The sequence below is a fragment of the Cebus imitator genome, unplaced genomic scaffold, assembly GCF_001604975.1.
Source record: "Cebus imitator isolate Cc_AM_T3 unplaced genomic scaffold, Cebus_imitator-1.0 Scaffold548, whole genome shotgun sequence".
Lineage (NCBI taxonomy): Eukaryota > Metazoa > Chordata > Mammalia > Primates > Cebidae > Cebus > Cebus imitator.
This window is the reverse complement of record NW_016107863.1, coordinates 176,443-200,747: the sequence shown is the minus strand read 5'-3', so window position 1 is coordinate 200,747 and position 24,305 is coordinate 176,443. Positions and strand designations below refer to the sequence as shown.

The following is a 24,305-nucleotide window of genomic DNA, read 5'->3' as shown; positions in this document are numbered from 1 at the left end:
GGGATAGAGGGGGATGTGGGGGGACAGAGGGGGATGTGGGGTAGAGGAGGTGATGTGGGGGGATGGAAGGGATGTGGGGGGACAGGGGGGAATGTGAGGGACAGGGGAGGGTGTGGGGGACAGGGGAGGGTGTGGGGGACAGAGGATGATGTGGGGGACAGAAGGGAGTATGGGGAGGAAAACAAACTCGAGGGAAACGGGGGAATTTGGGGGACAGAGGAGGACCTGGGGGACAGAGGGGATGTCAGGACAGAGGGGGTACTTAGGGGGACGGAGAGGGATGGAGGGTAGAGGGGTTGTAGTAGGGACCAAGGGGACAAGGGGGGACAGAGGAGACATGGGGACAGAGGGTGCTGCTGGGGACAGCATGGTGCATGGGGAGGAGGCTGCAGGAGTGGAGGCAGATGTTCTCGCTGTCGGGTGGGGTGGGCTGAAGCTGCTGTGGGCAGAGGGCACCCTGCTCGGAGAGGCAGCTGGTCAGCAAAAGCTGTCAGGTAAGTGGTCCTTGAGGAGCTCTGGGCGGAGTTACAGGAAGAGGCGGGAGTCGCTGGTGGCACAGAGGAGGCCAGGCCGGGCCCCGTGAGGACAGCCCAGGTCAGCGGAGGCCAGGCCTATCATTCTCCATGATAGCCCGTTGGCGAGCTCCAGGGACCCTGGCTGGGGTTCCAGTTCTGGCACCTTCCTCAGCCCCTTAGACTGATGGAGGGCGCTCAGGGTTTGGGGTCACATCAGGAAACAGGGTGGCCCTGAGTGCAGGCTCCGGGGCACCATAGGCAGGGCCCCGGGTGGGTGTACAGTCTGTGGGGCTGCGACAGTGGTCAGCAGAGAGGGCCTAGGGGACTAGGGGGCCTCAGAGGGGCCAGGGCTGCCCCAGGCTGGGACAGACCCTTTTGGGAGGGTCCTGGGGCTGGACAGCGAGTGGGGAGTGGCAGTGGGAACAGGAGCAGTGGAGGGAGCTGGGCCCTGAGGGAGAAGCCAGGAGCGGCCCTGCTGGTTAGCGTGGGAGCCCACGGAAGCCCCGCCAGGGCAGGATGCCAGGCTGCGGCACCAGGGCAGGGTAGCTGGGCCGTGCACGCAGGTGGGAAGCTGCTGAGCGCTGGCCATTCGCAGGGAGCTGTCCGCAGCAGAGGCGACAGGCCTGGGAGCCGCTACTTACACGGGGCGGGCAGGGGGCCTAGGAGAGCTGGAGACAGGCAGGGCAGGGGCCCCGCTGAGAGGGGGCCCTCGGCTTCTGGGGTTCCTGAGCCCCTTCTCACAGAGTTCAGGATGTCAGAGATCCTGGGGGCTGGGGTGGAACAGACGAGACGTAAACACAAGGCAGGCACGGGGTCACGCAGGAGAGAAACCCATGGGCAGACAGCCAAGCCAGAGAGTGGTGGGCACAGACATACGAGGAGGTGACAAGGCGGAGGAGGGCAGTGGAGGGGTCCCGTGTCCTAGACCCCTGGGGCCCTGGGGTCAGGCACCAAATCAGAGCTGCCTCAACAGCAAGAAACTCCCCTGAGCTGAGGTGGAGTGAGGCCTGGGCCAGCCCTGAAGACTGGAATTGAGGCCTGAGCCTCTGGGACCTCCCGTCCTGCCCAGCAGCCTTGGGCAGCAAAGTGCTCCAGGACCTGCCTCAGAGGTGGGGCTCGCTGGGCTGAGGCCACCCTGGGAAGCCCCAGTGATGGGTTGTGGGGCCATGAGACAGGAGCCAGGGTCCGAGCTTAGCCTGTCCTTGGCTCTGGAGCAGCCCCTCTAGGTGGTTGCCTGCCCTCCAACCTGACCCCCACAGCAGCAGGGCCCAGGCTACTTACATTGGGCTGGCAGGGGGCTAAAGGGAGCCGGAGATGGGCAGGGCAGGGGCCCCTCAGCTTCTGGGGCTCCTGAGCCCCTCCTCACTGAGCTCAGGATGTCAGGGACTCTGGGGGCTGAGGCAGAACAGGTGAGGCAGGCAGGCGGGCAGGGGCGCCCGCAGGAAAAGAAGGCGACTGGAGAAGGACAGGGGGAGGCCAAGAGGGAGAGAGGGGTGACAGGTGGATACTTGGGATGGCCACCCTGTGGGGGTCCTGGGCCTGCAGTGGCCACAGCAGGTATGTGAGGGCTGAAGGAGCCAATACCGGGCGGTGCCAGAGCCAGAGCCAGCAGAGGCCAGAGCGGCACGGTCCAGTGCAGGCTGGCACGGAGTCAGAGGCCACCCTGCCACCCTAGTGCTGTGACCACCCCTGGCCAGAGCCAGCAGAGACCAGGCCCATGGAGAGGGAGTGACAGTTATTGGAGGGGCATGATGGCCACTGGGCCTGTCTGGACTGTGTACCAGTCTCTGGGCAGCCTGGCAGGGCTTCTTTCTGCACCAGGTGGGGTGGGGGTGTCTGCCTCCACCTTGACAGGCTGTGCAGTCTCAGATCTGAGCCACGTTGCTGGCTTTCTGGGTGTCTCTTTGTCTCCCCTGCAGGCTCCAGGCTGGGACCCCCTCCCAGGTCTCCTCCCTCACTGCTCAGCGCCCCACCGGGCTGGGGGTGATGGCAGAACCTCTGGACAGCCTCCATGCTGTTGCCTTTCGGGCCTGTTCCAGACTGCAGGGGAAACACACTAACACCCACTCTCCAGCGTCCAGGGCCCAAAGTCCTGTCCATGCTCATCTCTGCTTGGGGACAGCATCACAGCTGTGTAGGTTGGGCAGGAGTGAGGCTGTGCTTTGGGCAGGTAAGACATTTTCTCCCCTAAACTGGCAGCATGGCTGACCCTTGTGGGGCACTGGGGCAGCCCTGAGGGCAGCTCAGGGCTTATCTAGGTGACCGTGTGAGTGACGAGGGTCAGGAGCCAGAGCCAGCAGAGGCCAGGGCAGCACAGGCCAGTGGGTGGTCTGGAGGCGGCGGACTCCGTGGAGCATGCCCTAGTGCCAGGTGTCCTGGGGGCCTCTTGGGGAACACACAAGACATTGACCTGGGTGAGCATGAGCATGGGAGGGGCCCTGGAATCGCTGTGCGGCAGAAGCCCACCGCAGGAGGCTGCTCCTGGCTTAGCGAAGGCAAACCCAGAAACGCCCACCCAGCTGCCTGGCCACTCGGCAAGCACGCGCTGGACAGAAATGCAACCTTAAGGAGCTTTAAGACAAGGACAGCATCTTGGAATAAATTCTACCCATGAACCTCTTCCCCGTGAGGGTCCTGGTGTGAGAACCTATGCCCACGAAAAGCTGTGGCTTCCTCATGTGGCCTCGGAGACCGAGACTGCCTGGCTGCTGTCATGTCTGCCACGCTTCCCACCCCCTGGGCAGGCCTGACATCCAGGCTCAGGGCGGGATAGCAGCTGCAGGGCCCCCGAGCCCCCCGAACACCCGCACACACCAAGCATCACAGGAGAGCTGACCCTGCCCGAGTGCCACCCTCCTCAAGGAGCAGCCCAGAAGCACCACGGCTGCTGGGGACAAGGACTCGAGTGCAGGTACCTTTAGCGTCTTCATCCTCTATGGTGGTGTTGGCACTGTCGGAAGACTCCTGAGGAAACACGGGAGGCAGCGGGTCAGGATGTGGCCGAGGACAGATGGGATGTGGCTGAGGGCAGGTGGACGGGGCTGGGACTGTCGGGACCAGGCCAGGTGCTGACGCTGACCTCTGTCCCAGCTGCTTCGACCGGGCCTAAAGGCCAGCTCTGTGGACCTCATGTGGCAGCAACCAGAGAAGGCCCCCAGCTCTGTGCTGGTCCCTGGGAGGGCACCCCTCACCAGGGTGCATTTTCACTGCAGCCGGCACAGGCTGGCACGGAGTCAGAGGCTAGCCCTGCCACCCTAGTGCTGTGGCCACCCTGCATCCCCAACACACGAGGGCTCCACTTCTCCCTCCGGCAGAGACTGGTATGCTCAGCTGACTCTTTAACAAGAGAGGAAAAGAGGCTTTTTGAAATTCCAAGACGTAAGACATAATGGGATTGGCTGGCTCCGGATCAAGCAGCCACAGGTGTAATCCAAAAGACAGAGCGAGGCGTTCCCAGGAGCTCTGCAGAGCCGCACAGGGCTCCAGGCACCTCGGCCTGGCCCCAGGGAGAGCACACCTGCCACCCACATTCCCTCAGCGCCACCTGCCCCACTGGGACTGAATGTCCAGCCAGGCCCCAGCCTCACCTCTCAGGTGGCCTTAGAGGGCAGAGGTGGCCCCAGCCTCTCCCACCCTACTCCAGGGCTGCTGCGCTTCAAAAGACCACCCTCCAGGTCCCCAGGAGGCCTGCTCTGCTCCTCAGGAAAAACATCTTACAAGGTCCCTGGGGAACCTCCCTCTGGTTTGGACTCTGCCTGGACAGTGCTCGGGGCCCTAGACCAAAACTACGTATCTTCAGGTGCAGGGGCACAGTTCCCACAGCCTAGAGGTTGTGTAGGGGTCCTGCAGAGAACATGACCCACCCCAGACACACATGTGTCCCAGGGACACCAGTCCCTAGCTGACAGGTGGGGAAAACACCCAGGCCCTGGCTGCCTAGAACCATGTGTGCCTCTTGGACCCCCTGGTCCCTGCCATGGAGAAAGATGTCTTCTGATGATGGGCTGGGTGGTGGCACTGGCCAGAGGAAGTGGGGGTCCCCACGGAGGCACTCTGGAGGCTCTGTAAGGAGCCTAGGCCTAGTGGGGAGCTGGGCTGGAGGGCCTTGTTGGGTACAACGGTGCTGTTCTGGAAGTCTTTGAAATGGCTTGGGCGCTGGCCCCAACCCTCCCACCACCCCAGAGAGCCAGCCCCTTCCCTGGCCCCAAAGTGATGATGCCAATGCGATGGGAGCCGATGGGCAGAGCAGAGAGGGCGGCAGAGGAAGGAGGGTCTGCTCAGCAGGAAGCACTGGGGGCCGCACGGCGAGGAGGGTGGAGGACAGCCAGGAGGGGCAAGGACACAGCTCCTGAGATGCAGGCTCCGCTCCAGAACTCAGGGAGCCCTGGCTCCCTGCCTGCAGTAGGTGGGACACTCGGAGCCCTGGTCTGAGAGTGCTGGCCACATGGGGACTGGGCGCAACTGTACCAAGCACCTCCAGGGGCACACTTGGGGCCTGAGCCAGGACTGAGGCCCTGCCCTGCTATGGGGAGGGGCGGCCAGGGCCACGGCACATCTGCCCTCCACTCTGGCACAAATGCTGCCCCAGACCTCTCTCCTGGCCCGGAGCCTCCTGCCTGGGGAAAGTGGGAGGAAGAAAGAGGGGCAGTACCTTAATCCCGTCCACTGGGTTATGGATGACGGTGGTTTGAGGCTCCTACAGAAGAAGGAAGACAGAGGAAGGAAAGAGAGGGAAAGTGAGAAGAGGAGGAAGCAGAGACCACCAGGAGGGGAACAGGGAGACAAAGAAGGTGTGGGCGGCCAGAGCCTGCGAGAAAGAAGTGCAGAGCAGAGTGGGGGACAGGGATGGAGGCGGTGTGGAGCAGTTGGGAGGAGCCTGGGTCAGCTGGCAGGATGGAACAGACAGGAACTCTGTCCCGGCTGGTGGAGGTGCTGCTGTCCAGGGCGGGAGATGGACTGCGTGGGGCCCCGACAAGCTGTACGATGCATGTGGGAGCCAGAGAAGCCAGGCTCGGCCTTGGGGAGTTCTCCCCACCCTTTGCTGCCTGAACCTGAGCCCCAGCATGGTGGGGGGCACAGGTTTGGAGATGTCATGGGGGTGGGAGTGGCACATGGATGGACAGGGTCTGAGATGGGGCTGGCTGTGAGGCCGGCACGTGGGCTGCCCTGGCTACTGGAGGTCCTAGGTAAGCTGGCCTCAGGCCACCCTCTGGCCATGGCCTGGCTGCTCTGAGCAGCTCGCCCCTCCCAGGACTGCTATCCTCTCCTGGGGCTCAGGTTGGCCGCTTGGTAAACCCAGCATTCCTGTGGGCAGTCTGGGGCTAGCTCCCAAAGCCTGGCCTGGGGTTCTCAGGGAACATCAAGCCTGCTTCCAGCAAATTTGGGTACCTATGGGCCAGCAAGCCCCAAAGCTCTTAGGACAATGGAGGGGACACAACACAGTGCCCCAGCAGGAAGGCCAGCACCCACCAGCCACTTCACATCCTTGGGAGCACTGCTGTAGGGTTCACCTGTAGGAGCCCCCAGAGTGAGGGCAGTGAGGGGTGCTGTCGGGGGAGAGCATGGTGGGGGCCCCTCCCCTCCCCAGCAGGGAGCCCCTTAGCCCTGCCTCTCAGGCAGCCACAGAGCAGCACAGGTGTGCTAGCCCCTGACGCAACACAGATGCCATGGCAAGGCCCCTCTTCGCTGCCACTGGCCTAGACACCTCCTGACTGCACCAGTGTGGCCCCATCTCCCCACGGGCTGTGGAGTGTGCCACTCTGGGCTGTTCCCCCCGAAGAGCCTGGCCCAGCCCCTGAAAGCCAGACCCTGGGAGTGGTCTGTGGGTCGGCCTGTTGAGGCATGGCGGTGTGCACCTATAGTCCTAGCTACTCAGGAGGCTGAGGCAGGAGGATCCCTTGAGCCCAGGAGTTCAAGGCTATAGTGAGGAGTTCAAGGAGGAGCTGAGGGTGGAGTCCTGTTGGGGGAGAGGGTGCCCTCTGCCTCACTGACTTCCTGAAGTACTGCTGGAGAAACACCCACAAGTCAACATGGGTGGGAGGCGGGGCCTCTCCCCTGCACCCCAACATCTGTGGGTCTCAGCCAGGGACTCCCTAGAGTAGCCCTAAGCCTGTCTGAATTGGAGACTCCCATCCCCCACAGTGGCCTCTTGTCTCCACCTCACCACCGGTGAGGGATGAGGGGCAGGGGCCAGGCGTGTGTGTCAGACAGGCCAGGCAGGGCCAGACCCCATCTTCACCGGGCCCCCTCTGACCATCAGCAGTCACACAGCCAGGGATGTGGGAGGGGCTGAGACACAGAGATTGAGGAGCTCAGTACCAGGGCGGCAGGAGGAAGCGTCCCTTTGGGGCTGGTGGCGGCTGCACTGTTTTTGGTGCTATTCGTCTGGGGCTGCGGAGAGAGGGAAGAGGAGGCCTTAGGTGGGAGAAGCCCCTCGCTCGCCGTTCCTTCCCGTGTCTGCCAGGGCGTAGAGCGGGGGTACTCCAGAGTGGGAGCCCCAAGGAGTGGGGATGAAGCCACAAGCTCTGGGCTCCCCGCACCCCAGGAACCGGCCGGAGCCTCACCTTGACTCCATCTGCTTTCTTGTTGAGTAAACTCTTGGCTGCTGCATGGGGAGGAAGAAGGTGTGGTGAGTGACAGGCCTGGGTCTTGCTGCAGTATACCCCCACCCCTGTGCCTGCCCCCACTCTTTCCCCAGAAGCAAGCCCAGGGTCCTGAGGCAGGTGTGGCTCCGGCACCCAGGTTGGCTCTGAGCAGGTGGGGGGCTGTACCATCACCCCAGGACAGTCCTGTCCCCAGGCTCCTCCATGACCCCAGGCCTGTGCAGCCATCCGGATTTCTCCACTGACCAGACCCAGAAATGCCCGTGGGTGCTGAGAAGGCCCCTTGGCTTCTGGGCCACATGCAAGCTCTTCCCAGAGGAAGGCAGGGTGGTGCCCCCTCCATGATGGAAACTCAGGACTGGCAGCGCCAGGATGGGTGGGGGGAGCCAGCACTTCAGAGGTCATGCCCTCCTGGGTCCCGCCTTCCCCGGGCAGGGGTGGGTGCGCTGCAGCTGGCTGCCCACTCGGAGGGGCTTATCCCAGCCCAGGCGCCCTCCCTGCTCTCAGCACCATCACCCTCTTGGCACCCAGGCCTCAGAGCTCTGCCCCGTGGGCCTCTCAGCTCAGGCACCAAGGGCAGCCCTGCTCACCCTCATTCCAAACTGCCCGGCAGCCCCGGCCTTGGGGCTGCTTCTGGGCACTGACTGGGGCCAGCACAGGCCTTTCTGCCCACAAGCCCCTGAGGACACTTGGGCCCAACAGCGGGACCCCTTGCCTCACCCTAACACTCCCCGTCAGAGGTCGGGGGGCCTGGCCCCAGCCCCTGGGACCCACACCCTCCATGGCGATTAGGATTTTAATTACAGAACTAAAAATTAAAAATAAATAAAACAAAAACAAAAGAGGAAGTCAGCTTACCTTACAGAAAAGGAAAGGTGAGGAGGGGAGGGAGTGAGGAAGGAAGAGAGAGAGAGAAAACAAGATTTGTGCTGGTTCCGGCAGGGCGCAAGCCTGGGGCCCAGGTCTCACAGGTGACTTGTCCTGGACCATGCTTGCCAAAAAGAGCCAGGCCATGCCAGCCAGCCGGTGCAGCAGGGTTAGAGAAGCAGCCAGGCTGGACCCGAGGGACCGACGACGTCGGGATGCTTGCCCCAGGCCAAGCCGGGAAGGAAGGTGGCACAGCACCCCCCGACCCCTCCCCCACCTCGTGGCTCCAGGACACTGGCTGGCCAGCCTGTGAAATTGGGTTCTCCTGCCTGGGGACCCTGTGCTGCCCATGCAGGCCTGGGTGGGGACAGACAGGCACATTTTGACCTAGGACTGCAGCACTTCTCAAACGGGGTCCTCTCCCTACCCCAGCAGCAGCAGCAGCAGAATCGCCTTGTACAGTCAGAAATGCAAATTCCCAGGCCCCCCCTCCACCCTCCTGAGCCAGAACGTCTGTGGGGCTGGACATCCGTTCCACAAGCCCTCCTGGTGGTTCTGAGCTCGGTGCTCCAGGTTGCCGTGGAGATCAGGAGGCCGCACCCCGCAGGGCATAGACAGGCCTGGGCCTGCTGCCTGCTGACCACCCCTCCCGGTACCGATGCCCAGTGCTGCCTCCTCCATGGCCCTGGCCCCTCTGGGCTCTGTGGAGACTGGGGATCATGCTGTGCAGCGGCTGCACATGGCCCTGGGGACCCTATGTACAGTGGGTACACAGTTTCTATCCCCTTCCTCACAGAGCTCTTAACTCTCAACAATTTTGTATGAAGCCCAGAAGTCCCTCCCAGGATCTGTGGAGAAGTGGAGGGGCCCCAGGCATCACTCTCCCCTCCCCAGGCCTGAGGCTCCACCCAGTGAGGCTGCGCACAGGACCACCTCCCTGGTGCCCCACCATAGCCTGGCCCCATGAGTTCCCAGGACCAGAAATGCCGACTTCCCGCTTGCCTACAGTGCAGACTGAAAACCCTTCACCTCGCTGTGGCTCAAATCTGCTTCCCTGTAACTCTCTGTGGAGGGAGAGGCTAGTCCTGAAGACCCGGAACTCATGGTTCCAGGCCTCCCATAGCCCCTCACCTTTCTGTGCACCCCGCCCTCTCTGCTCCCCTCCCATCTCCAGCATACACAACTCATCCCAGAAACATCTGCCAGCGCCAGCCAGCCTGAGGCTGCAGCTGGGGATCCTGTCCTTGCTGGTGACCAGCTGCCCGACACAGCTGGGGGACAGGCTCCTCCTAGGAGCCTGAGGAAGGAGGCATCCAGTCTTGCCTTGAGGACATTTGTCATGGGGAGCTGAACAAGCAAGATGGGACCCAGACCCTTCCAGAAACACACATTTCAAAAAGCTGTGGCCAACTGAAGTGGGCGCTGTGCGGGAAGCTGTTTCTACCCCACCCCCGAGAGGACAGCCAGGCAAGCAGCCTGTGGCAAGCCGGCGGCACTTCCAGCCCGGCCCTGCTGGGCTCTGCCTTGGAACCGGGGCCGGCGCGGCACCCTAGGCGGCAGTGGAACTGAACTCCTCCCCCGGCCCATCCTCAGAAGATTCTCACAGGAAAGGAGGCACCAGTTACGCCCATCGGCGGGTTGACAGAGACCCTGGACAGTCCTTGCTACTAAGAAGGTTCCATTTAGATCCTTGAGTCTATCAAAACCCACATTTCCAAACTGTGCTACTGGAGATGTATCACAGCCGCAGTGGGAAATAAAAAGACAGAAGTTCACAGTCCAGTGGGTGGCAGGTGCCTCGTACAAACCAGCCCTCCGCGGAGGACTCAGGCCGACGCTGCTGCCAGCGCTCCGGGAAGCCCTGCAGCCGACGGTTTGTCTCAGTCAGTTTCCAAACGTCCTTCCGTGTGAACCCGCTTTTAAAACAATCGCTTGTACATGCCTTGGGCACAGTGTGGGGTGCATAGGCCCAGCCGTCCTGAGCCCATAGCTCCTGGCCACCCATTTTTTGGGGGGCTTCTCATTTCACATCTCTGCCTGGTATTAACTCCAGATTCACTGTGGCCAGAGTCCTGTGGACACCCATCTATACTAGCGTTCGAGGGTGTGGGAACTTTCTTTCTGTGTCTCAAGTTCAAAGCATGCATTAGGTGCAGCAGGAGCCCGGGGGAGACGGAGCAGCCACAGACATCCCAGACCACGGGGCTGGGGGTTCTGTAGGCCTCTGTGGGACAAGGAGAGGCCCTCTGCCCTCCATCGTGGGAGGGCACTGCCCATTCCTGGGTCTCCAGGGCTGGGCAACTGTTGCCACCCTGCAGCTGGCCAGAAACTGTGGTCACCTCTGCTCTTACACCCGATCAATGCAGGATAGACCATGGAGGCCAAACTGAAGCACACTCAACAGACGGATTCTCTCTGTGGGCTGAGGGGGCTCTGCCATGTGGGAATTGTGACCCATGGTACCAGAGTCAGCTGTCATTGGTGGAGAAGTGAGCTCCCTGCTCACTTCTGTGGGGTGCCGCTGAGCTGGGCTGACCTAACAGGATGGTGGTCCCCTCAGCCCCACTGCCTCGTCCCCTAGCTGGTCACCCAGGACAGCCATGCTGGGCTCTGTCCACATGCACCAGCCACCCTCCAGGACAGAGCCGCTCTTGGCGCCCAGGGTGGAGCTGCACATGCATGGCCTCATGCACCGTCGCCCTATGTTCACTTGCAGGCAGGCAGACACTGCAGCGGGAGCGCCGGGCACAGGGCAGCATAGAGGCAGCTGTCTCTCAGCACTGTACCCTGGGCAGCAGCACCTCCCCAGAAGCCACTAGTCTCACCCTTTCCTAATCACGGCCCCTCCCGCCTGTGCTCTGGAAAGCCCTGTCAAATGCAGCAGACGTGAGCGGACCCTCCCAGGGTGCTGCCTGCTGGATGCGTCCACTGGGCTCATGGAGAACGGACTGCCCTCCCCTCCCCGAGGACGGCCTGGGCCTCCTCAGGAGGAGGCTTCTCTGGTTGGGAAGACTGGGCTGCTCACCCTGTGGGGTCATGAGGGGGCCTGGGGAAGACGGTCCCCAGCACCCTGGAACCTCTGTCTGGTCCCCAGCCCATATTGGAGGCACTGACAGGGAACTCGGCTGCTCAGCCCAGGGAGGACCTGGGGTCAGCCCTCTGTGTTCCATGCCCAGGAGTTGCCAGCTTGGCCTGACCTAAGTTTTCACCAGTCCTCAGCTCGAGCTGCAGCTGCAAGGAGGTCTTGGGGTCCCCTCACCCTCATGGGGTCTGCCCATTGTCACAAGCCAGCAGGTGGGCAGAAGCCAACTTGGGCCTCTGGGCTCTGGCCCCGCACAGCCCAGGGGAGCAGGTGGGCAGAGCTGGCCTTCTCCCTCACAGGGTCTGGGGCCAGGGAAGGAGGACTTTGCAGAAACAACCCAAGAGGAAGCCTTGAAAGTCTCCTCAGGGTGCCTGAAGCTCCCACCCTGCTCCAGAGCGGCCTATCCTGGGGGGTGCTCAGGGCCGACATGCATGTGTGGGACTCAGCAGCACAGACCACCGTCTCCGTGCGGCCCCGAGGGGCCGGTGTGAGTCTGCCCCAAGGGCCTCTGCCTCTCTGGCCCTGCTCCCCAAGGCTCTACTTTCAGGATTCAGACACCCCCAGCAGCAGGCCCAGTGGCTCCCTGTGGGGTCCAGGCCATTCTCAATGGGGGTCTCCAGACCCCCAGACTCAGGGGCCGGGACCAGAAGGGCTTGGCATGGCCCAGGGGTCACCTATCCCAGCCCCTCCACTTACAGGCAAGGAGCCTGGGGGGCTGACTCCCTGCCCTTGTGGTGGGCTCTGCTTGGATGAGACCACACGGGAGCAGGGGCTCCCGGGGGCCTGGCGGCCTCTGGGGTGGCTCTGGAACCCGGCCAGCAGCTGCGTGCAGCAGGGGGCTGCATGCTGGCAGGAGGGACGGGCGGGAGCGGGCGGGACGCTGGTCGAGACACATCTACCTTGTTCCACCAGCCCCATGGTGGTGCCGGAGGCCGCGGTGGACATTGTGGCCGGAGCGGTGGTCTGTCTGCCCACTGTTAGCACCGGGTTAGAGACGAGGGGGAGGGAGGGGTGGGCGGACACAGACGAGGGGTGGGCGAGGTAAGGGAAGAAAAGAGACAAAGGAAGCAGAAGAAGATTAGAGTTAAAGTTTAGGTGACAGATGGTTCCAGAATCCTTTGCTCGAGAGAGTAGAAACAGGATTGGACTGATTGACACGGAAAAGCATTTGCCTCCTTTCTCCTTAGAAACCCCAGTGGGGGCTTCTCATGCCAAAGGGCGTGGTGGGCACAGAGCAGACAGGACAGTCCTATTAGTGTTGGTGTGACCGTGTGCACGCGTTCCCGGCAGTACAGCATCACAGCAAAAGTAACAGGATGGGGGTAAGGTTGGGAGTGCCAAACGCAAACGGACAACGAGAGAGACGGATCACAGACGCTCGCACACTGAGTGTTGGACGACGGAGAAGCCACGGGCACAGCTTGTCCAGGCCTGGGCTGCCGGCTCCACTCGGGCTAACCTCAAGCCCCAGATGGGTCTGCCAGCACCCTGGGCCTCAGGGGTCTATAACAGACCCCCCTCCCCCAAGAAACCTTGCTTCCCAACCAGCCATCCTGAGCGGCCGGGGCAGGAGGCTGCAGCTCTTCCAGAACTTGGAAGGAGGCCCCTGAGCCTCCCGCATCACCCCGCATCCCCCCGCATCCCCCTGCCCACCTCCCGCACAAAACACACTGCTCAGAGCACTCGAAATGACACGGAGGCCACACAGATGTCCGACAAACGCCTGGACAGACACACGCGATGCTGCGAGCCCCAGTGAGGGGCACAGATGCTCGCGTTCAGGGGGTGGAGGGACACAGACCCCCCACGAAGGTGATGGGCTGGGGGGTAGGACCCTGTGGTGTCGCTCTAGGAGGGGGCCCAGCGGGGCCAAGTGGGCAGTGGGTGTCAGAGTTGAGGGCAGGCTCCGAGGGCGAGGGCGGGCCTGCCGCAGAGGAGGAGTGGGGGACTGGTGAGGAAGGAGGCACTCTCCCGCACGGGCTGCAGGGAGGGGACAGCACCTGTCTCCTTGGAGAAGAAAGGCTCACCTGAGAAATTCCGTGTGGCCAGCATGGTGGTGAGGATGGCCCCCTGGGGAGAGACACAGATAAAACCGCGGCTGTGTCGCCAGTGTTCTCTGCTGGCTTCTGGCCAGGATAAGACCCCTGTCCACCTGCCCAGACGCCCAGCCTCATGGGCACCTGCAGGACATGACCTCAGCCTTCCAGAGAGGCAAGAGCTCCAGGAACCCAGCAGCCGCACTGCAATAAATCACCTGTTTCCAGAATTACACAGACCCTGGACCTAAACCTGCGGACCAGCTATAGTTTCTAACTGCTTCAAGATCCCTCAAGCCTCAGGGGTTGCCAGAACTGCTGGTCACCATGGCAGCTCCTCTGGGGTCTAGTTCCCTGACAGCCCCCTTCTTTTCCTGACAGGCTCAGAGCAAGGGCAGCAGTCCTCGGGGCTCCAGGGAGAACCGTGCAGAGACCAGCAGAGGGCAGTCGGGCAGCAAGCCCCAGCCCAGAGTCCACACAGAGAGGGACTGCCCGAATGCGGCTGTCTGAGCCAGCCCTGGCCAAAGCAGGCAGGTGGGATACCCTACTGGTGCCCACCTCCCTCCCTGACCTCCCCCAGCCCACCCAACTCTGCTATCCCTCCCAAAACTGTCTGAGCCGGAAGCTTCAGACTCGCTTGTACTAAAGCGTATGTGTAACTGCCAGGGGACATGTGCTGTCTGCAGAGCCTGGGTGAGGAGCCCGCAGCGGGTGCTTTAAGACAACCCCTCCAAAGGGTGCTAGGAGGTGGTATAGACGACTAGGAGGGGCCGCGCGTGCCCCAGGTCACCTCAGGACTCGTTCCCAAGCTGGGCTGAGTTCATCTGATGCATCTGGTCTGGGACTTGCTAACACTCAGTCCTGGGGGCAGCAGCAGCCCCTAGGTCTGCTCAGACCCCTCCAAGGCCCCGCCGCTCCAGCCCAGGGGGACGCAGGGAAGCATGACAGTGCTGGGGACTAGGAGCCAGGGCCTCACCTTGAGCTTTCTTCTGGCATTGAACTTTTTCAGACACTCCACTGTCTCCTGTCTGTGCATCATGGAAGCTACCGTGGAGCGTTGCTGTGGGGAAAGGGTGGTCACACGGCAGCCAGGAGCCCGAGGCACAGGGGAGAGGCTGGGGCAGCAAGGCTTGCAGTACCCAGGGGTAACCACGTGATCAGCCACCATTGCAGCAAGGGCCGTCTGTCCCCACCTGCCTGGGACTTCCCTTGCCTCGCCCACTCTGTCCCTCACAGACAGGACTACAGCCAGGGGAAGGGACCGCTGCTACCCTCCAATGCCCTCCAAGCCCCAGGCCTCACAGATGTGCTGGTGTGTCCCAAGCCAGAGGCCACAAGGTGCACCCGGGGACCCAGGGGAGGTCTTGGATGTCAGGAATAGGATCCTCTTGGGGCCCTCGCCAGGGGAGTAGTCCGAAGCCACCTCCGCCAGGAGTCCCTTCCCCGCCGCGGGCACCAAGGGCGACTCACGCAGACCCACGGGTGCTTCAGGGCCTCATGGGCTGTGATGCGCTTGGCAGGGTTGATGGTCAGCATCTGGTTGATGAGGTTTTTGGCTTCAGGAGTGACAGTGTCCCACTCAGGGGACGGGAACTGCAGAAGAAAACAGTGCCCAGGCCGGGCCTGAAGCCCCCTCTTGGGCAGGGGCCAGAATTCTCCAAGGGGCTTCATCTCCAGCCATGAATCTGAGAGAGCAGGAGCCTGGCCTCACCCCACTCCTGGCCTCTTCCCATGCTGCCCTCACCCAGCCACACCCAGAGGAAGGGAGCACTCAGAGCAGGGCTGGTGCACTCACGTCGTAGGCGCCAGCCTTGATCTGCTGGTACAGCTTGTGCTGGTCCTCGTCCCAGAAGGGTGGGTAGCCCACAAGCAGGATGTACAGGATCACCCCTGCGGACGGGGCCTGTGAGCACCGCGGCCACTTGCAGGGTGCCACTGTCCATGGAGCCCAAGCCCTGCGCCGTCACTGCCTGGCTCCTGTGGCCCTGGGAGGGCACTGGGGTCCCTAGCATTCCTTTGTCCCCACCTGTGCAGCAGACACTGGGGCAGAAAGGCACAGCCAGCCCCCACACCCTGCCCCACACCCACACTATCACGGGGATGTCGGTGACACCAACCGCCTCTGCTGCTCCTCCACCTCTGTGGTAGGTGACCCTGGCCCAAGGAGGTGGCCCTGCCCATGCCCCGACAGTCCCTGACCTCTCCTCTCCACTCCCGTCCTCCCAGCACACTTCTGGACCAGATCTCTGCTGAGCGCAGGCGACCACTGGGGTGTGCCAGGGTATGTGAGCAATTCTAATCTGGGTGGGAAGGGGGCTCCCGGCTGTGTAGGAAGACCCCTGCCAGGGAAGCTCAAGGGCCGGTCTGACACAGATAAACCCAGATCAGAGCAACACATGCTGGTCACTGCATGCTCCAGGATGTAGGCGGGAAGTCCTGAAACACCCAAGGCCCCGCCCCACCCCCACTCGGGCCAGGCCTCACCACATGCCCAGATGTCCACGGGCTTGCCATATGCCTCTTTGCGAAGGACCTCAGGGGACAGGTAGCCTGGTGTGCCAGCGAACCCTAGAGAGAGAAGAGGCCACGAGGGGCTGTCAGCACCACTGCCTGCTCTACCGACTGCCAGCCAACACCTCCTGCCCCTGGCACTCACCAAACCATGCCTGCTGGTCCCCCTGCACCTCGATAGCTAGGCCGAAGTCCGCCAGCTTCACTGCAGCCCCTTTGCACTTGCTGGCCAGGAGCAGGTTCTCCGGCTGCAGGGAGGTGACCCGCACAAGGGTGCACGTTGTTTAAACCCAGAGGTGTTATGAGGGGGGAGGTCACAAAACAGAGAAAACAGTGGTTTACAAGAGACAGATGCACAGGTCTGAGCCCTGCCCCATAGTGTCTGCAGGGCACAGCTGAGCCTTTACCTGAGTTTCAGATGCTGGGCCTGCAAGCTCACAGCCCCCCCATCCCTGGGGACAGGGACAGCAGCTCTGGCCTTTTAGACGAAAGTTGGCTCTCAGCCTGAGCTTGGATCCCCATACCCTGGAAGGGCAATCTAGGGGCCATGTGGATCAAAACCACAAGCAAACTGAAAGTTCCCACAGCACAGGGGCTGACCACGCAGTGGCTGGGGGCTCCCGTGGCCCTTGGACTCCCACTGGCTGAGGGGCTGCAACAGCCCTCCCTCCCCTCCCTGTTTACCATTCCCCAGAGACTTGGGATGTGGGGGGGGGGAGCTGCTTGAGGGGAGGTTCAGGTATTTCCTGCTGAGATGGTGACCCCCAAAGGGCAAGGAGAAGTCCCCAGGGGCTCCAGCACTAGGGGCAGCCCAGGACATCCACACAACAAGTCCTCTTGGCTCTGGTCAGCCCCACCACATGGGGCGGGAAGGAGGCCCTGCACTGAGCCCCCACCTGCTGGGTGTCCACAGGTGGGGGCAGTTACTCCTGACACAGGGAGCAGTGCCCTTAAGCCAGAAGGACATCCGCTCCCAATCCTGCAGCAGCGCCAAGGAGGCTGCTGTCCCCGGACTGAGGACACCTGGCACTGAGGACCTGAGGGGGTCCCAGGGCCACTGAATCCCCTGGGACCTTCCTGCACCAGCCTTCAAACCGCCCAGGGCTCTGGCCTACCCATCAGCCTCACCACCTCCTGGCGGAGGTGTCTCTCGGCTGCAGGCCTTCCTTGTCCCTGACCAGCAGGGGTCTCCCTGGGGCCCTCGGGTCCCCTTGGCCAGCCTCCCAGGCTGCCCCTTCGCCCGGCGAGTGTCCTGCTGTCCTGGCACTGTTTCCATCTGATACACTGCCCTCGGGATCACACTGCCACTTGATGAGCCACCATAAAAGACGAAACACAGCCACCTCAACCACTTTTAACACATAAACCCCACAGATCTTGAAATGTGAAAAAGTGGCTCCCAGAATGAATGAATTATGCTCTCCCCATGTGGAAAGACTGCCACAACCCCGAGCTGTGAGTATCTCGGCAGAAACCCAGAGCTTCCTTGGGAACTACAGCCATGCCCTACTGAGCAGGCGGGATGAGGCCGTGTGCCCCCTTGACAGGGCACCATCCCCTACCTCCACCTCCTTGTCTCCTTGGGGGGCCCAGAAGGCTGGGACACATGCATCCCTGTCCACTGAGCACCAATCCACAGGCCTCTGGGTATGGCGATTTTGCCAATGTGAGTGGGTTGGGGGCCCCAAGCTCCCTATGCACCCGCATGGAAAAGGACAGAGGAGAGGGCAGGGACTGCAGGCAGAGGGGGCAACGGCTGCATTTCTCTGCCCAGCCCAAAGCAGACTTGCCACATGTGTCCCCCTCCCCGGAGGAAACAGACCAGCAGTTCTTCCTTAGAGAATAAGGAGCGTTAAGTGAACGTGGGCCATAGGAAGCACTGGGCAAGAAGGCCTGGAGGCTCCAGGGTAGCTCTGAGGCTGTGCCCACCCCTGCTGGGCCACCCAGAGATGCCCGACCTGACGCTCCTCGCTGGCTCTTTTGCAGCTCCCCTGGGATGGCATCAACTGCCCTCTGCTCTCCGTCACCCTCCCCAGCTGGGTGAGCAACCCCACCACTCAGCTGCTTCCTGGGCTGTCATGATCAAGACGGTGGATTTCTGTCCAGGACAAAAGGATATTCTGTCCCCCTCAACAGGAGGTTGAGACAGTAAGAATTCTGCCTGTCCTCCAAATTGGTGAGGAGGTAGCACTGATCTCCACTTCTATGCCTTGGCCCCAAAGTTAACCAGATAAATCACAGGGTCTGGTAGCAAAGTGCCCAAGTCTCCTCACAAAAGAACCACTGAGTCCTAGCACCAACCCATGGAGCCCTGAGGGGAGCACCTGGGGGCCCTCTCCTCCCAAAGGTGCCTGAGTGAGGCCAGCTCAGATGAGACAGAGCAGGACATGCTTGGGATGCAGAGATGAGAGGGAGCAGGGGGCATGGGGGCGTGTGAAGGGTGCAGGAGAGGGTCCCGGATCTGCTCTTGGTGTGAGTCTCCCAGAGCAGCCCCCGCATCGATGGCTTAAGGAAGGGTGTGACCCCCATTCAGCATGAAAACCAATGGGCAGGTTGGTCTTAAATGCTGCCAGGGTGATGGGCCCAGGGTCCACATTGCTTGCCTGTCTACAGAGAAGCAGCAGGCTGAACCAAGCCTTGGGGGAGGTGGGGCTGAAGAAGGAGGAAAGGAGATTGGAGGAAGGAGAGGGAGGGAGGAAGGGAGAGACAGCTAAACTTCTGAGAGGCCACCCTGTGCCCTAGGGGGTGACCAACCTTCTTTTGAACAGAGCCCAGAACTGCTTTGCCCAGACCTGAGCTGGGGGCAGAGATATGGAGAAAGGGCTGGGATGACATGGCAGACTCTGGCGAGTCCTGCTCTCGCTGCCCTGCTCCCAGAGGCGTCAGCTCTCTGTCACCTGTTCCCCACCTGCCGGAGTGGAGTCTTGCCAGAAGCTCACAGGAGACCCTGGGTGGACCTTTGCTCCTAGCTGATTTTTATTGCCCAGGCTGGAATGTGGTGTAATGGGCTGATCTCTGAAGACTACCTCCGCCAGCCCTGGAGGCCCAGAGGGGTAGGGTGGGCCATGTGCAGGCAACCCCCCAACACACAGATGCACACACATGCACATGCACACACATGCCCACACAGGGATACACATACATGCACACACATACCCACATGTACACATTCACAGATGCATGCACCCACAAACATGCCCAAACACATTTGCACACACGTACATACTTGTACACACACGCACACTCATGCATGCACACTCTCCACACACATGCATGCACACACACCATATGTATACATGCATGCACACAGGCACACATACAGACACATGACCACACATGCACTGACATAGGCACTCACACCTCTATGTATGCACATACACGCACACCCCCACACAGGTGCAGGATGCACACACGCTCACACAATGCCTCCACCCAGGAATGCACATATGTACACACAAACCTCCATGTGCACACATGCAATGCACATGCACACATAATTCCATGCACATGACACATGCACACTGACACGTACACAAACATAAGCATACACACATGCCTCCACACAGGATGTGCACACACATACACATGCACATGCACGCACACACTCCTCCACACATGCACACAAGTACACACACACACGCACACCTCACCTCCTCCAAGCTCCACGGTGCTCCACACTGTCCAGCCCCTCACACTTCCTTGTACACAGCATGCAGGTACAAATGACAGACACCTGGCACAGAGTGGGGTGGGGACTCACCTTGAGGTCTCTGTGGACGACCCCCATTTGGTGACAATGGAGAACAGCCTCCAGGATCTGCTGGATGCAGTGACTGTGGCAAACAGCAGGTGGGTTAGTGCGAGTGGCCCTGGGGAGCAGCAAGGGGAGGCACTGGGGGCAGGGGCAATGGTGCTGTGTGGCCTGGGGGGACCGGGGGACAGACGGAGTCAAGTGGAGAGGAGATCCAGGAAGGGCCTCCGGGGCTCCTTCCTTACCTCCAAGGCCAGCAACCCTGGCCCTGGCCCTGCCTTCCCCTCTGGGCCTGAGTCTGCTCAGAGGGCATGGTCAGGCACACAGAAGTGACTTTCAAAGGAAACACCCTTGTTCCCAGGCTCCTGTTGGCCAGGCCTGACCCTAAGCTGGACACACTCAGGAGGGAGGCCAGGCTGAGCCCGTACCCTGCAAGGCAGGCTGCAGTGAGCGGGACGGGTGAGCGGGGCAGGTGAGAGGGCCAGAAAACTTGCAAGGCAGGGAAGGGCCAAGGCGGCCGGGGGTGGGGTAGGAGGCTGTCGGGGTGTGTGGGAAAGCCCCAGGCACCAGGACCCTGCTCCCAGCTGGAGCAGAAATAATGTGCTCAGGGACATGTTATTTCATTTTAATAAAAACTGAAACCTGGCCGGGCACGGTGGCTCAGGCCTGTAATTCCAGCACTTGGGGAGGCCAAGGCAGGTAGATACCTAAGATAGGAGTTCAAGACCAACCTGACCAACATGGTTCAATCCTGTCTCTACTAAAAATACAAAAATTATCTGGGCATGGTGGCTCATGCCTGTAATCCCAGCTACTCAAGAGGCTGAGGCAGGAGAATTGCTTGAACCCAGGAGGCGGAGGTTGCAGTGAGCTGAGACTGCACCACTGTACTCCAGCCTGGGTGATAGAGCAAGACTGCATCTCAAAAAAAAAGAGTGAAACCTAAGCTTCCACATTGGCCAGTGGCTGCCATGTTGGCTCAGTTCCGGCAGCACTGGGGGCATTTAGCTCAGCTCCCAGGAATCCGAGGGGCGGGGCAGGGGGTCCTGTGTGCACAGCCCTGAGCACACGGAGCTTCCCCTTCAACCCTTCCTCTCGTAGTTAGGAAGGGCTGTTGACAGAAGTTCCCAGGCCTTCCAGGCCATGGCTGGGAGGAGAGGTCCAAGCTGCTCTCAGGCCACTTCCCTGACACCTGTCCTAGAGCACATCAGACCCAGGGCCACGGAGCCCCTGCACACACCAAAAGCCTCTGGCTTGAACCTCCTTCTGCCCAGGTAACCCTGGAGCCCAACACAAGCCCCTCCTGGGGACAGCACCACACTGCATGGTGATGGCAGCCACCACCTTTGAGGCTGCTCTGCTGCTGATGCCCACTGGGCTGGGGTCTCAATCACTGCCCCACTGGGCAGGGTGAAGGGAGGGACAGGAAGACCCCCCTCAAGACCCTTCTATCCCAGCCAGATCCTGGGGGCACAGAAAGGTGACCAGGGTCAGCAGGATGAGTGGGCTTTGTTTTCCTAACAGCAAATTCAAAGAGGACACGGGAGGCCAGCCCTCTTCCTCAAGTGGCTCCCACCCTTCCTGGTCCTATCTGCACAGCATCAGTCATTGCATTACAAAGTCAATCTGAGTTTCCTCCTGAAGAAACCCAGCCCTCAGAGTCCTAATGGGTGACAGACTCCTGAGGTGTCCAGGAGTGGGGTCAGAAGAAGCCAGGTGGGGTCAGAAGAAGCCAGGTGGGGTCAGGAGAAGCCAGATGGGGTTAGGAGAAGCCAGGTAGGGTCAGGAGGAGCCAGGTAGGGTCAGGAGAAGCAAGGCCCAAACTCACGGGAGACAGCCCTGCGGTGGTGTCACTTCAATGTCACCAAGAGTGGGAGCCAGAATCCTATCTCCATGCTCCATGTGCCCTGGGGTGCCCTGCCCCTTCTTCCCACGTGCCCTGGGTGTCCTGCTCCTTTGCTGAAACATCCTCGCTTCTTCTACCTGGCCCTCACTTAGAGACTTCCTGGTCTCTCTTCTGCTCCTACTACTCCTGTGGGGTGCTGTGTTTCTGCAGTCAGCCCATGACAAGCCACTGTGAGGAGCATCCAGTTCCCATGATGCCCTCATCTGCCTGGAGCAGCCCCTCCGTCTCCCCATCTGTTCCTTTGAATAGTCAGCTGTGTCCTGGAGAGGCCTGTGAGCCTGAGCAGGCTGGCTGGCTGGTGGTGGGGGCTCCCTCTGGTGGGCAAACTCAGCTACCTGCAGGACGGGAAGCCTAGGCAGTGGGGACGGGCTGAGGCTGTGGGGTGAGATGTCCGCAGCCATGCAGATGGCTCCTTCATGCCCTGCTGAGTGATATGGATGGTAGCAGTGCTGGACACATCCTGTGGTCAGTCTTGGCCCTGGTCTGTCCTGGGGAGAGCGTAGATGTTGGCCCCCTCCTGCCCAATCATGTGCACTTTCTGCCAGCCCATCCCCGTGGTCCATCACTGCCCTGAGGGCTGGACTTTCCTCTACGGTTGGGCGCTTTCCTGGTGGAGTAATGTGTACAGAGATTGTGGTCACCAGAAAGTGCCACCTCCCTGGACACCAATAGGGGCTCGGCCTACACCACATACACCTCACAAGCTACTGCTAAGGGCAAGAGCTGAACCTTCCTCTTTGACCTTCTTTCAGCCTCAGACCTATAGAGTCCTGGCTGCAGCTCTGGCCACACCCTGTATCCTCCTTCCTCCCCAGCTGACATCACCCCCGACTGCACAGTCAGCTCGCCCAGTCCTCCTTGGCCTCCCCCCCTGGTGGTACAGGGCCCCAAACCAATGCCAGAGATACAGGGACTGTGGGGCCAGCATCGGATCTGCGCCTCTCCATGGCATCCTCGAGGGTATGACGTGGACATGGTGTCCTCGAGGGTATGACGAGGGTATGACTTGGCACGTGTGGCTGAGACCAAGTCCACCCCGTCCACTGTCATGCAGGCTCCAGGTCCTGCAAATGCACGGTCAGGAACGAGTTGGCTGAGCAAGTCAGGGGTCGCCAAGACGAGGCCAGGCCAGGTTGCACCCAGAAAGGCAGGTGGGATGGGACAACCACCCGGCCTGGGACAGCCCACTCAGGGCGGCCCCCTGCACTTCAGGGACCCGTCCTCACATTGCTCTTGCCCTGGTGTAATCTAAGACCATGGCCCTTGGAGGATGTGAGACCTCACGGTCACCCCGTCTTATCTGCCCTCACCTTCTGTTTACATCACTGTCTTCTCCAGAAAAGGCTGATCCTTCTAGGATTTGTTTTGTTTTGTTTTCACATTTTGGACAGGTTAGGATGTCACTTTTGTAGTTAGAATTGTTCCCAAGCAGCATTTGGGATGTTATTCTCAGCCTGGGCTCTGATTTCCTCCCCCTCCAGGGACAGTCAGCATTGCACAGGGTCCCTTCAGCCATCTTTCAAAAGCCACATTGCTTTTTTGGGGGGGAGGGGGGACAGTTTTGCTTTTGTTGCCCAGGCTGGAGTGCAGTGGCACAATCTCGGCTACAAGAACCTCCACCTCCCGGGTTCAAGCGATTCTCCTGCCTTAGCCTCCACGGTAGCTGGGACTACCTACAGGTGCCCGCCAGGACATCTGGCTGATTTTTGGATTTTTAGTAGAAACGGGATTTCACCATGTTGGCTAAGATGTTCTCGAACTCCTGACCTTGTGATCTGCCTGCCTCAGCCTCCCAAAGTGCTGGGATTACAGGCATAGTAAGCGTGAGCCACCGCGCCCAGCCACCACATTGCTTTTTAAGGTTTTTTTTTTTTTTTTTTTAAATGGGTTCTAAATGTTTTAAACTTAGCTTTCGCTGTTTGAAGAAGCCATGGAGACCCTTCAGTTTCCCCATAAACTCCAAAAGAAGACCGGCTTCCTCCTAAGAGGAATTTCCAGCCTTGTTGATTAGAAATGAGTTTGGAAAAGCAGTGTCTGTCCTGTTTCTTCTTGTTCCTGAATGAGCTCATCCAGAACTCCATCAGCTGCCCCACAGGCAGCAGCTCCAGGCCCGGGCAGGCACCGGCGGGCACTGGCACTCTTGCCCCACTGCGTCTGTGTGGTTGGGAAAACACCTCCCTGTCCAGGTCTGGCCCGGAGGCCTCAGCCCATCCTATCCCGTGCCTGTCCTTCTTTACCTTTGTCTCAGCACAACCCTGACTGTTCAGCCATGGGGCTCTGCCCTGGGGTAGGTCAAGCCCCCTCCTTTGCCACAGTCCTGCCCTACGAGTTCATGGCGATGCCTATGGGGTAGGGGTCCACAGGGACCTCTGTCAGACTCCCCACCAGGCTCCACTGCCTGAAGGCTGAAGCTCATGCACAGAGATCAAAGCCGCAGTAGCCTCAGGCAGGGCATGAGGCTCACCCAGAAAAAAAGGAGCCCGAGGCTGCTGAAGCCTGAGCAGGGGCCCTGTGCCCAGGCTGTCGCACCAGCGGGGCCAACCCAGGAAGGGTTATCCAGGAGGCTCCTTCCCTCTCCCTGTCCCCTCTCCAGCTCAGCCTCCAAAATCACTGCCCAGATCCCGGCACTCCCCACAAGACGCAGGCTGTGTGCCCCTCCCTCCCCACAAGTCTGGCTACCTAACACCCTCCATTTGAGCCGCAAACCCTCAAGGGAGGCAGTGGAATTTCTAAGAGAACATCTCTTCCGGCTGGTTCCAAGGGACTCCATACACCAGGGGTGCCCTCTGCATCAGGGGTCCTCTGGGAGGACGTGGGGAGACCCAGGTCAGAGCAGGGAACACGAAAGTTTGCTCTGGCAAAGGTTCCTGGGACTTCCTGAGGACCCTAGCAACCCTTCACTTCTCCCTTCCCGAGCCCACCCTGAGGCTGCTCCAGACCTCACCAGGCCAGCTCTGTGGCCCCCGGCCCACAGCAGAAGATCTGGGGTTCAAGCAGGTGGGGACTCCTGCTGCCAGGCCAGGCACCCAGGGCCC

At 60.9% G+C, this 24,305-nt stretch overlaps 1 protein-coding gene across 21 annotated transcripts in view; it reads right to left on the bottom strand.

Annotated features, from left to right (window-relative positions):
- Window positions 1–24,305, bottom strand: part of CAMK2B (calcium/calmodulin dependent protein kinase II beta) — a 104,141-nt gene that overhangs the window by 7,688 nt on the left and 72,148 nt on the right. For 4 of the 21 annotated variants that reach the window (XM_037733821.1, XM_017515389.2, XM_017515388.2 and 1 more), the window contains 14 exons: window positions 19,374–19,446; window positions 15,759–15,861; window positions 15,587–15,670; window positions 14,898–14,992; window positions 14,573–14,695; window positions 14,079–14,162; window positions 13,094–13,136; window positions 11,966–12,040; window positions 7,079–7,116; window positions 6,834–6,905; window positions 5,167–5,211; window positions 3,431–3,479; window positions 1,797–1,910; window positions 1,157–1,285 (listed from right to left, as the gene is read on the bottom strand). In XM_037733821.1, the coding sequence (XP_037589749.1) occupies window positions 1,157–1,285; window positions 1,797–1,910; window positions 3,431–3,479; window positions 5,167–5,211; window positions 6,834–6,905; window positions 7,079–7,116; window positions 11,966–12,040; window positions 13,094–13,136; window positions 14,079–14,162; window positions 14,573–14,695; window positions 14,898–14,992; window positions 15,587–15,670; window positions 15,759–15,861; window positions 19,374–19,400 (1,081 nt within the window). In that variant the 5' untranslated portion in view covers window positions 19,401–19,446. Of the gene's footprint in view, window positions 1–1,156; window positions 1,286–1,796; window positions 1,911–3,430; window positions 3,480–5,166; window positions 5,212–6,833; window positions 6,906–7,078; window positions 7,120–11,965; window positions 12,041–13,093; window positions 13,137–14,078; window positions 14,163–14,572; window positions 14,696–14,897; window positions 14,993–15,586; window positions 15,671–15,758; window positions 15,862–19,373; window positions 19,447–24,305 lie in introns of all 21 variants that reach the window. The other 17 variants (XM_017515390.2, XM_037733817.1, XM_017515392.2 and 14 more) reach the window with 17 other exon arrangements.